Below are 13,113 nucleotides of genomic sequence, written 5' to 3'. Positions count from 1 at the left end.
TTCAAGAGGTTGGTTTTCTTGTCATCAGTTGCCTATACAAAATAAAAATATATTAAGGTAAGCCATATAAACACAAGCTGGGATGAGGAGAAGGGGAAGGTTGAGGATAAAGAAATCTAAAATATAGAACACCTTTTTTATTGAGAGAGAACCCAGTCAATCGACCAAGGAAACGGACAAAGCAACCTGTCTCAATTAAGTTACAAATATAACCCTGCTCCACACAAAGAATTTATTCAGCTGAAGCAGAAGAGCTCAACCAAGTTATCATTAACAAGAAAGCATGGGAAGCAATTTCCATCTGCTTAGGCAAATATTTACATGCACGACAGAGTTAGGATGAATCTGACTAATATCTGGAGGAATCTGATCAGCAAATTTGATAAGCGAACTTTTGGCAGACAGAACTAGATTGCTGCCATTAATATCTGCATTCATTAGAACACAACTTCAAATTAACCATCAAAATTCCTTTCACACATGTTATCAGCAATAGATATTAGCTTGAGAAAATTATAATGCCATGAACTAAACTGAAATAGGGCTCCACTAATTCTGGGCAACAAATGCACAAAAAAATAAAATACCACTCCAGACCCAGAGTAAGACACTTAGAAACCAAAAAAAAAAAAATACTAGCATCATCCTGGTCTAAAACCAAGAAGCTTCAGCTCTATTTCTCTTATCCGCAAAAATATAAATATAAAATTTTTTTACTATTTTTGAATGGCAGGAGCAAGCAGCGGAATTTTAATATAATTAAGCTTCAAATATAGATACTCAATCACCGCAAATGTGACACAAATGTACAGGGAACCCAAACTTATATTTAAAAAATTCCTCGAATAAAATAATCAGAGCAGTCTGATAAGAACCACAACTGCGATAAACCTGCTTCACACTATTTAAAATGCTTTTTCAATGCTTTCTACCAGGCCCCACAATGGAAATCATGGAAAATAATTTGCTATCCGCATGGGGACTTAATACTACAGAAGGATCATGAATATTTAAAGCAAAATAAAGAAAACACAAGGAACTATTCCAGCCAGAATTATAAGATTGATTTAAGCTTCATTGCTAAGTCAACTAATTTGCAAATGGATTAGCGAATTCAGATTAACAGAATGTACCCAGTGAATATCAAGTTAAAATCTGCTAAAAATGAAACAGATGAATACAGGCAAGTCTAGAAGCAAAGATATACGCATGTAATATAACTTCCTTGACCAATTCCAACATATTATAACCCTAAAATCTCACAACTTTGCAAGGCTCTGCTTTATTTTGGGTAAGGGGTCAGAAGTCAAATTAATCATAAGAAAAACTCAGTATCTTCTTTAGCGCCCCATCTACACAGAAAGGCCAAAGCAGTTTCAAGCCTGACCAAAAAAGAAATTGTTGTATGAAAGCATGCCTCTAACAACTTCCCAAGATGTCAGGTCTGATGAGTATTATACCAATTAAAATTGCAGGATCTTGTCAGAGAAGTAGAAAGTGCATGAGTTTGCCATTATTGCTATTAGGATAGAGATGGGAAGTCAAAAATCATTCTATATATCAATAATGCGTTGATATTTATTGTCCCCAGATCACAACAAGCAATTTCGCACAAACTGTTAGGATTGTTGAATGTACCTAAAACAAGTAGTTGATCAAATTTATATCCTGGTTTCAAAACTGACTTCATTAAAATAGCTTGCCCTGCATGAAAAGTACTATGTTAATCATTCAATGGAAGCAGAAGCAATGAAAAAACCCTTAATCAGGCAGAAGGAAATTCATACCATGATGATCAGCCAAGTGCTCGACGGATATTTTACCCATTGAAAAGCCTCTGGAGTTTACAAAAACGACTACAGAATCTGATGTTATTCTGTCAACAACTCCTGAAACAAGACTACCCAGCTTAACCATATCCTCTTCAGAAGCCCTGACATACGAATCATCACGTCAATTCGGCGAAGTGCAAGGGAAATGAATCCCATAATGGATCTGAAACATTTCAATTATAGCATGCTGCGTCAATCAAAAGGTAAAACTTAAAGAGGAGGGGACCTCGTAGGCTTGATGATGAAACTAAGGTTGACCCTCCGTGAAGCAGGAATGGAGCTGATTACCCGACATTTAACAACTTGTCCCACAGTATAAACCAAACCTGGATCACTTCCAGGATCTAAACCAAGTTCAGACCTATACCAATATAAAAAAATGATAAATAATCAAACAAACAGAAGTAAAATAACACCATAAGAGTTATGATAAAATCACTACAACAATGCACTGACTCAGAGTTCAGATGGTCATTAGAAGTTTTTAAGATGCCTAAACAATAATATAAGGGGAAAAGCACATATAACCAAAAAAGGCCTGCACTGTCAGAGTTTCCTGCACTCATCAATTCAACCTACAAGATGGCAAAAACTTCAAAACCAAAGTAGTAAGTGAAACTTTCCTCGCAAAAGATATGATCAAACCTTTCGCCCAGAGAGAGAGAGAGAGAGAGATATTGTCATCACTAAAATGAAAGCAAACTAATGAGAAGCACACTCCAGCACGCGCACAATAGATATCTTATCAAGAACATCAAAATTTCTCTGCTGCCTGAGCCAGAATTATTATCTCTATATTCCTCCTCATAGAAGGAATGCCTCTGTTTCAACTTCAAAATCAATGTGGAATTGTCACAGATCCATACAAGGAAATAAAAACTCTATCAAACAAGAATGACTTTTATATTAAAATTGTTAAAGAACATGCTATTTACAAGCGATTCAACCAAGAAACAAGACTACAAAGAAATCAAAATCAATCAATTACAAGAAAGAAATCTCCACGTCTCCTGTACAACCAACAAAGAAACCCACTTGAGGAAAGTATGAGATGAAAGCCAGAAGGAAGACAACAACAATAAAGGGAGTAAAATCCAGTTCCACATAAATTTTATCCCCAATATTCCAAGGATATCTTACGCATCATATCCGGCCAAAAAATAAACATTTCCGACATTTAAAAAAAAAAACGAAAACTGACAAGTATATAATGGCACATGAATAAAACATCATAAAAGTGATGAGATTGGTTGTGAGAAAGATTGGACAATATGACGATGCGTCCCTTACTCAAGGAAGCTCATAGGTAGAAAAACACAAACATTAAAAAAAATTAATAATACTAACAGAAAGAGTCAAGGCATGAATCTGTTAATAAGAAACTAGCCTGGGAGCAAATCCTTGAACTCCATTGTAAAATCGTACAATGCACCCATGCATTTCAATCTTTGCTATCCACCCATGAGTTATTAATCCATCAGTTGCATCAGCATATGAACTTATTATCCCAAGTTTGGATTTCACCTGCCAAAAATAAATCATAACAATTCCGCTTCAAAGTTGAATATAACACAAAAACATGGCTAAAGCTTGAAGCAAAACACACACTTCAAAAGTTTTGGCTCATTGAGGACTGAAAGGGAACAAATCTGTACATAAAAAAGAAACAGTAATAAAATATATTCTCTCACCCTCTTCTCCCAACAGTCCACCTTGTATTTCATCAAGTAAAGGTTGTAGATAAGGTAACGAAATCCAGGGTATGTTCAAACAAAACTATAATGTATTCCACTTCTATTGCAAGAGGCTTCACTCTATGGGTAAATAAATGGAACTGCACCAACAGTGCGAAACAATGGCAAAATTTTTGAAAATTATACTTAAATAAGAAATCAGCATCTAGGTGGGGTGGGGAGCCCTCACCCAAAAGCTCATGGAGAACCACCCTCCATCAGTATTAATATCCCAATGGGCAACCCACACTACTTAATGTGAGATTCAAGCATCTCACACAACCTCAATCCCTATCAGAATTATAATCTCCAGTAGCCTACTATGTTTCCATTAAGGCCCATCAGCAAATATAAAGACTAAAGCTTAGTTAGCAAGAAGAAAGCGTACAACATTGTAAATTCTAAATTCGTTTTTATTAAAGAAGTGCAAAACAAATATGTCCATAAGTTTGAAGTATCACCACCAAGAGAGATAAGCATGATGAAGTTCAAACTTCACATACAAGGGAAAATTCCATGTATAACTTCACTTAGGTGAAAACTACACACAAATATGCATACATATAAAGAGCCAAAACAAGCAACATACAAGGGTTTTCTTGTGTGTAACTGTTATCCTTTTTGACTTGCAACCAAGCACACGAAATACCAATTCAGCTCCCACCTGCACCATAACCCAGGCAGAATAAACAATTAACATGTTTGTCTGTACAATCAGACTCATGAAAAAATGCATACAATCAGACGCATGAAAAAATGCACAAGCTATATGGCATGACCACAAAGCATAATAAATCGTACAGAACATGTGGCTAAATCAGAACCTTAAATTTTTTCCCAGGCTTAGCAATCTCAAATTCAGACATATGACGAAGAGGACAAAGCGCCTTCAAACCACCAGGGATTTGTACAATAGCACCAAAAGCATCAACAGAAATAATCTTAGCCTTCACCACCATCCCAGGCTTGACATCAGAATGTGTAAACACATCTCCTTCAAAAGCGCTAGCCTGCTCAATACAGAAACACAACAGATTAAATGAAAACACCCTAGAGTCAACATTAGTCAGGTAAAAATGTCATTTTATAGAAGATCTGTATAAAAAATTGTAAAAGCATAGACAACGAGTAAACCGAAAATATTTAACACGCTAAAACATTTATCAGACAACAACTGTCAAATGAAAGATAAATGAACTATACTCCCATTAAAATAGGTACAATGGATTCCAAATTCATTCCACATGATTATATAAATTCTCCCCCGTTTGTTTTTGGGGGGGGGGGGAGCTAATCAAAACAGACTGTGGAAAACACAATCAAGGGCTTCTGGAACTCCTAATTTATATGAAATAATTTGAGATGAGAAGATGGGTAGCAAAGTAAAACCTGGGGGAGAGCAAGTGCCAATTCACAATTATAACTATTAAATCAACCACAAGAGATTAATGGCCTCAGCATTTGATCCCAAGCACTAAAGCTCCAAAAACAATAGAGGCAGTATTGAATATACATCTGTTAGCACATTATCCCAAACTCTAAAATACTAAACACATGTACTTGATATCATGAATACGACTCTCAAGCAATAATGAAATGATCTGTGGTTAGACCTGGGATAGGAAGAAGAGATACAGAAATTGACAGAAACATTCTACAGAAAACAGGTCGTGAAAAAATTCTTTAACTCAAATTAGAAGAAACCCCCCAACACCCTCCGCCCCGCAAAACTCTAGTTTCATTAAGCATAAGAAAGTCATCAGAAGGAAAGAAGGATAAAGTAATGTCAATAGAGTAAATAAGGTCAAACCCCTTTAAAGATTATGTTTCAGACATGACCCATAGGAAAAGCTGCAGTAACTAGTAATCCATCTTTGCTACTTTCCAGATTAAATGGTAAAACATATTTCTGTTTGATTTAACCCCCGTACTATTCCCAAAAAGAAAAATGATAACCTTCAATATTCCAGTAGCAATTCCTTCCAAATTCCTTAACCCAAGGATCCGAACTCGAACACGACTTCCTTCTTTGTACTTCTTCTGAAGCCTCTGGATCTCCTCTTCATCAATATCAGATATCTGTCAAAAATTTGTTTTAATAACCATTCAAACTTTAAGTCTGTCATGTACAATAAAAACTTTTCCAGCAACTGAGCTAATGACCATAAACATACACTGACATACACCGGAGTAGACTCCGGAATTGATGGGACTTCCAGCAATAGGCCCAAGCCTTTATCCACCCTGACAACTTTTGCATCATCGTATATATCTCCAATTTTAACATCCTGCAGGGCAAAGTAAATCATCAGTGCATAAAATTTGCTTGCAATACAAGAATGCCATCTTGGTAATATAAACAAGATTTCTCTAGGAGGTCAAAGAGGAGGAAGGGTATGAAGATTCATCTATATTTCAGGCTTCCCACAAGAAGAGAATGAGCTCAAACAAGATGGATAAACTAAGTACACTTAAAAATTTCTTCAATCTTGGCCAGAAAGGATTTGTTTTGTGCACGGGAGCACAAACAGATGGCAATATGCTTATTGATGGAGGGACCTTATTCTATATCTTAGTCTTCCCGCATGAGCTCAAACATGATGGACGAGTAAAATAAGTACACTAAAACATTTCTTTAATCCTGGCCAGAAAGAACTCTGTGTATGGGAGCACAAATGATTGGCAATATACTTACACATGGAGGGGCCCTGTTCTGAACAAGATGTGGATTTAGCGTTAAACCAACAGCTCTAGTCAACGGATCAATAAATAATATCCTAGCAATAACCTGAATCACATAGAAGGTGCTTAATGACAGTTGAACTTTAATCACAGGCTTCCAAAGAAGAACACAGCATCAGTTCACAGATGACAGAATCAGACACAAAAACAAAATCAGTAAGTGGAACACAATGTATACAAGTCAATCAAGGTAATGACATGAATTTTAAAGCTGCAAACTGCATATTTAACAGGATGATAAAACCTGATTAGACTGCGAAATTCAATGATGCCAAACAATGAACAAATCAAGGAGAATATCACATAACTACATTAAAATTCTAGTAATTTAAATTCCAAACGTGTGTATCAAAACATTTTAATCAATTTTTTATTTAGAATATAACAAGTTCTTATTAACCTAGAATATAATGATTGTGGAGTTAAATTTTAAAGCAGTTAGTGATTAGAATAAGTCAAATAAAAAAGAGGAGAGAGAAAAAACATTTAGAACTGCAACTTCCTAGCAAGCGGAATGACTGATTTCCATAGTTCTGCTACAAATTAAATTTGAAGACATACTTACTTAGGTTAATTGGTGTCCGTCTCACAATTACAAAGAAAGATACTGCGGACGCCAACTCAACCTTAGGTATACAATGGAAAAGCTAGATGCATATATGTCTGTAAAATAAGAAAATTAAATGGAAACAATCTGTAGCAGTTCAGTGCAGTGCAAGATGGAAAAGTTGCATAAGAAGTACCTTCTGAGATTCACTGTAACCATCTTTCCAGTTCGTTGAAGGGTAGATATTTTGCAAATGAAACAGATCAACCTGAGATAATGAAATGTGTCCCAAAATGATATTAAAGCATGTTGGGTTTGTTAAGTGAATTTCTTCACTCAAAATATCAGCTATGCCTTGCAACCATGATGAGTAAACACTACACTTACAGTTCCAGTGAAATAATTGAGAAATGATAACAAAATGCCATTCTCAAGAATTGACTTTACACGGGCATTAACCATCATGCCAGGGATAAGAAGATCAATTGATATACCCTTGAGATCCTTGGTCTGTATCAAGTGTTCCAAAGCACCATCGGGGACATGATGAAAAAGTAAAAACACTAATATCAACAGATCATTAAAAAATACCAAAAAACAGCACAATGAATTTTGAGTGAGCATACCACACATTTAGACACTGTATCAGGGTCAGAACTCATATAAATAACTTTACGACCTTTATCAATGCTCCTAACCACTCCCTGCAAAAGTTGCCCAGCTTTTACTCCACCACTTCTACCATCTGCAGGAATTTGAACACGGAGGGAAAGAGAACCAAAACCAAAACTCAGTCTAACCATGTTACACAAAGGAAGGCAACAAAAATTCAGAAAAAGCGTCAGATGTTTACCAGCAAGGCTATTCTTTGGTAAAAATCCCATAAAAGAAGAATGGCCAAAGTGAAGAATATAACCATGGTCTTCAATGCTTTTCACATATGCAGCAAGGACCTGTATTTAAAAAGTCCCATCCTCAATAAGCAATATGTCACACAAATGCCTCCAAAAATAATATATGGTTGTACAAGCAAAACTGGACATTAAAATCAAATGCATTATCATAACATCATGATGAATTAAAATAGCATGTGCAAGAAATTGATGATATAATCACTTGCAAAGGATCTTTTATTTCGTTCTCTAAGAAAGGAGCATGACAATCTGATTCAGCTGCTAGGTCAAGATGTGAAAAGTTGCTAGACATCTGCGAGTACTATGCTTATGTAATTAATCATGCAAGTAAGTTGCGTAGTTCATCATCAGAGCTACAGGCTTCATTAATCAAACAGATTGGTAGATGTTAGTGCTGAACAAGCAGGCGCACCAAAATAGTTATCAAGTTATCATTAGCTTTTCAAACACACGCATAAAAAGTAAATATGACTAAATATATAACTAAAATGGAAACACGTCCTGTGAATTTTTGGGTATTAGCGTATCTCACTGACATCAAGTATCTTGAATGTCTGCAAATAGAAGATGAAAATCAACAACCTTTTTTTAAAGTCCATTTCTTGAGGATGTTTAATTACGTTTATGCAATGTGGGAAACTTTCTTACAAAAAAATCGCCTGGCTTCGTTAAGAACAAACAGAATACGGTAAGCACATACATGAAAACAACTACAAATACATGTCTCTAAAAGACAATAATTAATAAGCATGTAAAATGAGAAGTAATTCCAAGCTTTTCATAAATTCAGAGCCCAAGTAAGTAGAGATACACAAAGTCCATGCTTACAAAACCTAAAGTTAAGAACCCACAAAGGAATGCTTCAGCATAGTGGAGCTTAATTTTATAAGAAGATGATCGTAGGCTTTTCTTTATCTCAATATGCATGTAGATCCCTCCAACTATCTCATGCTTGAAAGCCCATTTACATCAATATGAAATTATAACCTACTATTAAGTCTTAATTGGGAATTAAAAATATTACCATAAATACTTCTGTTCTATAGATTAGAAAAGTCTGCATACCATGCCTTCTTGAACAACGTCTAAATTGAAGTTCTTGTGCAACATTGAAAGACGCAAAGATAGCCAAATTTTTCGTTTGCCCTTGTCTTTATTGTCCTCATCTAATCGCAATACAACACAAGAAACCAGTTGCCCAACATAAAAGAGACTAGACAGGAAACCTTCTCCGACCTGACAAGAGAGAAGATAAGCTAAAATTGTACATAACAACAGTAAAGAACAGTCAATGATGGCAATGAACCATTGGCAAAAGCATTATGAGAGGAAGAGGCAGACTAAATGGATAATCAGGGAGAAAAGATTTATACACACCTCAACTTGGTCACTCCGAATAGGATCAAACGCATCAGATGCATGAACTAATCCACGTAAACCCCCTGGTAAACTAATTACAAGGTCTTTTTCATTGACTTCAGCCACAAGTCCCCAAAGTTTCATGCCAGGAGATATATTCTGGCACAGATGCAAAAATGAAAATTGTAAGCACATTTCAAAAAAGAAGAAGAAGACGAAGGACGTGAATTTGACAAGGAATGACAGAAATTAGTCCCATGAAAAACGTAAAGACTACAGACACATTTGAAGACCAACGTTCTAATTCTAAATTATACTGAACAAAGAAAGACAAACCAAACTCTATGCAACTGAAAGCAACATAATTTTTATTGCATCAATATAGAAAGCCCAATCCTTAGACAAGAACTATGAAAGAGTAATGAGACATACAGATGTCAAAGGCCTCTTCCTTATTCATCTATGGGGGGAACGGTTTGAGTTTGGAATTCTTGAATAAAAACTTGGTCTATGGTGGTGGAAATTTGTCAAATTGATTCGAGTATAGTGAGATCTCTCTGAACATAAGGAGACTTAATTCCAAACATGTTAATAGTTTTGGAGTTTTTCTTTCACATAGAGCACAGATGAAAACAAAACAAAAAAAGCTAGCATCCATGTTGCACTTAAATGTGAATATGTTTCAATGCTTATTCCGTCAATTGTAACAAAGCATCGGTGATACTTAATGTAGAGCAGACAATAATATAACCATAACATCCAATACTTATGAAAAAGATGTGAAGAAATCAATTGTGTTTGAAAGTTGAAGAGCAACATTGCAAGAGGATGCGTATAACAGAACACCACATGTAAAGAAGTAAACAACAGATATACAAAATAAAGCCTGCCTTGAAAGTAATTTTATTTGCGTATCTTGGTAGTTTTCCCTTGATTCCACCACCGGATAGCAAACCCAAATCATCTACGGGTGCCCGACTCTTACTAGACATATTGTTTCCCTTCTTCTTCTTCTTTTTCAAATGATCCTCAGTCCCAAATTCATAATCATCTTCTGGACGTATTTCTCCGGTTTGCCTGGAGGTAAGAGAACTCTCTCCGCCTAAAGGCCGATTGAAAGGTAGAAGAATAAATAAAATACAACACAAAAAGAAAACAAACATATAGTACGCTAAACGTATAGCTATAAACAATTTTTTCAGTTCAACAGGTCTTCAGCAAAGTCATAACCAGTGGTTCAAGTGAGCTGAACTTCATAAATCGAAAGAAGTTAGCATAAAGAACTTGTTGTAACCTCTGGGAAAATCAGGGACGTCATCTTGGAGCTGCAAACCCAGAGCTTCAGAGCCAACGACGCTGACTGGTTTCCTCTTCTCTTTAGAGATTTTCTTAGAGGATTTGTCCACAGGCATGCCTTTGGGTTTCCTTTTCTGGGATTTTTTCGAAGAAGATGCCATGTCTACCCACGGCAATGGCTCTGCTCTTCGCGTAGAAGTGTAGCCCAGGACCAAAAGGTTTATGGGGTTTTAGAGCAAGGGTTGGCGACTTGGCGGCAGCGTCACTTGGCAGGGGTGAATGAGCCTGATATGCGACGCGGCGCTTTATTTATGACAGCTTGGTAAGACCCGCTGGGTAGCGGGGGGTAATTTTTCTTTTTGTGCTAGCCGTCATTTTTTATCGATTGATGATTATTAGTACTTGTTACTGGTAATGGTAATGGTAATTGGCAGTGGTAGCTAGTATTGATTTATTTACGACACCTTGATACAATGAGATGCGCTAGATGGGGAAAAAAAGAAAGGAAAAGAAAAAAAGGGTACGCTAGGCACCCCAACGGTAAAAAACGTAACAGGAAGTAATTTGGATTGGTGATTGGCCATGCACATTTTTTTTTTTGGCTAAACATCTCTATAAAAATATCAAATGCCTTAGGAATAGGGGATGGGATAGTAACTGTGCTGCAGTTATGGAGTTACTGACTGGGTACTTTTTTTTGGCCCAAGGAAAAAAGTACTGGAACTATTCGTAAAGATTCGAGCCACCCACCACTAAAAAGAATTTATGTTAAAATTGTTGAAATTTTAATATCTACTGAGACTGCGCATTGTTTGTGAAAATTCTAACAATATGCGAGGAAAATAAGCTTTTTTTAATCCCGGGTCTTTATTTACATAGTTTTCTAAAATATTTAATTATATAGTTTTCTAAAATATTTAAATGTTTAAATGTAACCATTTTAATGATATTTTAAATAATAATCTTTCAGTTCTAAAATTATAATACCTACTGTCCTTAATATAAGAGCTAGTTTAACTTTTAATTGAGTGCTAAATATCATACCTCAATTCACTTTATCTTTTTTTTTTTCAAAGTAGTTCTTGTAGTAGTTGCTCATATTAAATATTTTATCAAATAGTAATTCTGGCTAATGCACATAATTAGTAAGAATATTTTAAAGAAGACAATACATGTTTATTGTAAATAACTAATTTAATAAATTATTTTAATCTACTCAAATTAGTCAACTAATTTTTTAATAATAAGTACAGCATTACAAAATGATGCTCCTTTAGTCCTTAATATAAGGCTTAATTGTTAAGTTAGTCTTGATCTTAAATATAAGACCTACTTCTCATATTTATTAATTTTTTTCTAAACTATCCCTAAGAATATTCTCTCAACCATAATCAAGTAAGAGAGAAAGAATATTAAGAAAGATGATTATGAAGTTTTAAGAAAAATATGTCATATTTCTTATAATTAACTAACTTAGCTAACTTCTTTAATCTAATCAAAATAGTTAAATAGATCTTATATTAAAGACTGAAAGAGTAACAAAAAAACAAAGCAACCACATTAGCTGCAACGGCAGCGAATCCCTAACGCATTGTCTGGTTAGAGGTTTTTTAAGGGGAGGGGAGAGCATTTGTTAAGCGTGTTTGGTTCAGAAAATGGAGGGGTGGGGAGAGAAATTTTTTTTTTGTTTTTTAATGTTCCCTCCTCATTTTACTCCCCTCTAAATTTGGGATTTTTTGGAGGGGAGAGAAATTTTATATGTCATCCTAACTAAATTATTCTTACTAATTATTTAATATTACAAGTCTGTCCTTTCTTACTAAAACCCCTTTTTTCATCTCCTCCTCTTTCTCAGATCCGCTGCTATTTTTCTTTGCTATTCTCAATCTTTTGATGGAAAGTATTCTTTTATATTTATAAGAAGATAAAATGATGACAAAGGAGTATAAAAGTGATATTTTGAGAAGTAGCTTGTGCGTCTGAGATTAACAATGAATATATACAACTATTTTGCATACAGGAACAACAATCCATTTTATTTTTTATTTTTATCATAATTTAAAGAAGTATAAATTTTTAACAAGTATATTGAAATTAACGAAACGATATGTTATAATCAATAAAAAATACTATTTAAACTGGATATAATTTTTTGTGTTGGATGTAGGTATGGTGATTAATTTTTTGAGATTCATAAATTAGAAAATAATAAATTTAATTTAAATATTAAAATAAAATAATAAAAAATTTTAAATAAAAGATAAGGGCATATTTGTCACTTTATAATTAGCTCTCATTTCCCTCTCATTCTGAACCAAACAAGAAACATCCTCTCCCATTTCTTTCCTTTCAACCAAACAAAATTATAACCCCCATTTCCTCTCATCCCCCCTCCCTCCAATTAACCTCCCCTCTCTTCTTTTTATTGAACCAAACAAAGCCTGAATGATGACTACGAGGGATTGTTCTTGGAATTCTAAAAGATCCAGGAGAGCGTTTCCGAGGCCCAAAAGATTTTCCCGTACTCTTAATGACGCAGAGGCCCAATCTGGTGGGCTATATGAGGCCCAATCTTGTTAATTTGGACCCCGAGGCCACTGCCACCTAAGCAAAGCCAATCCAAGAAGAAGTTTCTCGAATGCGAGTAAGGTAGCGTTTGATTTAAAACTCTTGGATGAACCAGAGGGCTC

General features: G+C 35.1%; 1 protein-coding gene across 1 annotated transcript; it reads right to left on the bottom strand.

Moving 5' to 3' along the window:
• Positions 1 to 132: 132 nt before the first annotated feature.
• LOC114744005 (rRNA biogenesis protein RRP5-like) lies at positions 133 to 10,655 on the bottom strand (the record flags this gene model as incomplete). Its single annotated transcript, XM_028932188.1, has 19 exons — positions 10,422 to 10,655; positions 10,018 to 10,229; positions 9,146 to 9,286; positions 8,834 to 9,004; positions 7,708 to 7,807; positions 7,481 to 7,599; positions 7,242 to 7,364; positions 7,051 to 7,122; positions 6,261 to 6,353; positions 5,740 to 5,853; positions 5,522 to 5,644; positions 4,390 to 4,575; positions 4,155 to 4,229; positions 3,220 to 3,356; positions 2,059 to 2,193; positions 1,788 to 1,933; positions 1,639 to 1,704; positions 322 to 428; positions 133 to 214 (listed from the first exon to the last, which is right to left on the bottom strand). Coding segments are annotated over exons 1-19 (2,365 nt in total), but the record flags the coding sequence as incomplete, so codon positions are not given.
• Positions 10,656 to 13,113: the final 2,458 nt, after the last annotated feature.

This window comes from Neltuma alba, unplaced genomic scaffold, assembly GCF_004799145.2.
Source record: "Neltuma alba isolate B1F8T4 unplaced genomic scaffold, ASM479914v2 tig00004227_pilon, whole genome shotgun sequence".
NCBI lineage: Eukaryota > Viridiplantae > Streptophyta > Magnoliopsida > Fabales > Fabaceae > Neltuma > Neltuma alba.
This window is presented reverse-complemented; position numbering and strand designations above follow the sequence as displayed.